The following is a 1,640-nucleotide window of genomic DNA, read 5'->3' on the forward strand; positions in this document are numbered from 1 at the left end:
AACAATATGGAATTGTTGTAAATCGTATTTATTGAAAACAAATAACATAATTTGGCTAAAAACGTTGTTTCGGAGTAAACACCATCTTCAGAGCCTTGTAAGTGATGGAGAAGTAGTCAGAAAAGGAGGCAGAGAGTTCCAGAGAAAAAGGTCAAAAAAAGCAGATTTAGCAAAGGTAGAAGTGAGAACAAGAAGACAATCGTTTACGTTCAATTAATATATCTGATAAGTACTTAGGAAATAATTTAGATATATACATGTGCAAATTTTAAAAATTGTTCTATATTTAATAAGTAGCCAGTGTAAGAGAATAAGATATGTAAATATATGGAAAAAAAAGGGACACGGGCAACTAGACGAGCAGCAAAGTTAAAAGCTTTACTTAAATGATAGAGTGTAGAATCAGGAAGACCATAGTAACCAATTCTAGATAAAACTAACGAAGTAACAAGAGGGAGAAGAGTAGGATCGTCAAGAAAAGGCAATTTCTTTTATTCTACGTAGATGAAAGTAAAAACTTCTAGTAACACTATTAATCTGAGAAAAAAATGACATAATAGAATTTTTGTTCTATCATGCTTAAAACAAATGAAAATTTAGGTTTTGAGCTCAAGAAGCTTGAAAATGATTTACATTCACCGTTAGAAAAATCGAAAAATTAAACAGACAATTAGACAAACTAATGACTTTTATGTAAAACCTTTAACAAAAAGTAAACTGCAAAAACATTTATTTAAAGCGTTAAATATGGTGGGGCTAACATGCGGATGCCATCTTCCGTGCTGTGAACAGAACCAGCAACTTTTCCTGGCTTTCATCGATCTGATAAAGGCTTTCAACACGGTCAACAGACTTGTTGTGGATGATCCTGAGTAGATTTCTGAAATTTTCGCCAAAATTTCTAAATGTACTGCGTGAATTTTATACAGGTATGAGCCTAAAGTCATTGTTGGCGGTAAGGAATCTAAACTATTTGATGTTTTTGTAAGAGTAAAACAGAGGTGTGTTCTGGCTCCTGAAATTTTTATTCTGTTTCTCACAGCCACTGCTCTCATTTATCGTGATGGTTTTCCGTCTGAAGCGTCTCGACGGCAGCCTCTTTAACATACAAACGACTCAAGGCGAAAAGCAAAGTATCACACGATAGGATTTTCGAATTCCAATACGTTGACGACGCTGCTTTTCCTACCAACACCATCTCCGCTCTCCAAAATAGTCTTAATGTCTTGACGTGTGCCTATAGTTGTGCATGACTTGTCAAACTGCAAAAACCGAGGTACAAATCAAAACAAACCAACTGGTTGTTGAAACCATTGGAATTGGATGAGAGTTGGAACCTCGATGCCCCCACTGTGGAAAACTATGCGCATCAAATTTTGAAATAAGAAGTCATCTACGATATCATAAAAGGCCGAACGTAACTTATTAGCGACGCAATCTCTTCGACGCTTCTGCAGACGACACAAATAGGTTCATTTAAATTTATTTAATTTTGATTATTCAACATTTTATTATAACTTAGCACTTTATTTTAGTTTTAATTCATTTACCATATTCAATAACTTTATTATTTTTATATTATTTCTGTTTTAACTTCATTATTTTTTGTACACACACAGCTCGGTTATATATAATTTAAG

At 33.8% G+C, this 1,640-nt stretch overlaps 1 protein-coding gene across 1 annotated transcript; it reads right to left on the bottom strand.

The window, feature by feature from the left end:
* Positions 1-1,051: 1,051 nt before the first annotated feature.
* On the bottom strand, positions 1,052-1,553 carry HELRODRAFT_178199 (hypothetical protein; the record flags this gene model as incomplete). The annotated part of the gene is made up of 3 exons (XM_009026330.1): positions 1,052-1,237; positions 1,299-1,451; positions 1,551-1,553. The coding sequence occupies 3 exons, from the start codon at positions 1,551-1,553 to the stop codon at positions 1,052-1,054; spliced, it is 342 nt and encodes a 113-aa protein (XP_009024578.1).
* Positions 1,554-1,640: the final 87 nt, after the last annotated feature.

This window comes from Helobdella robusta (genome assembly GCF_000326865.2).
Source record: "Helobdella robusta unplaced genomic scaffold HELROscaffold_46, whole genome shotgun sequence".
NCBI lineage: Eukaryota > Metazoa > Annelida > Clitellata > Rhynchobdellida > Glossiphoniidae > Helobdella > Helobdella robusta.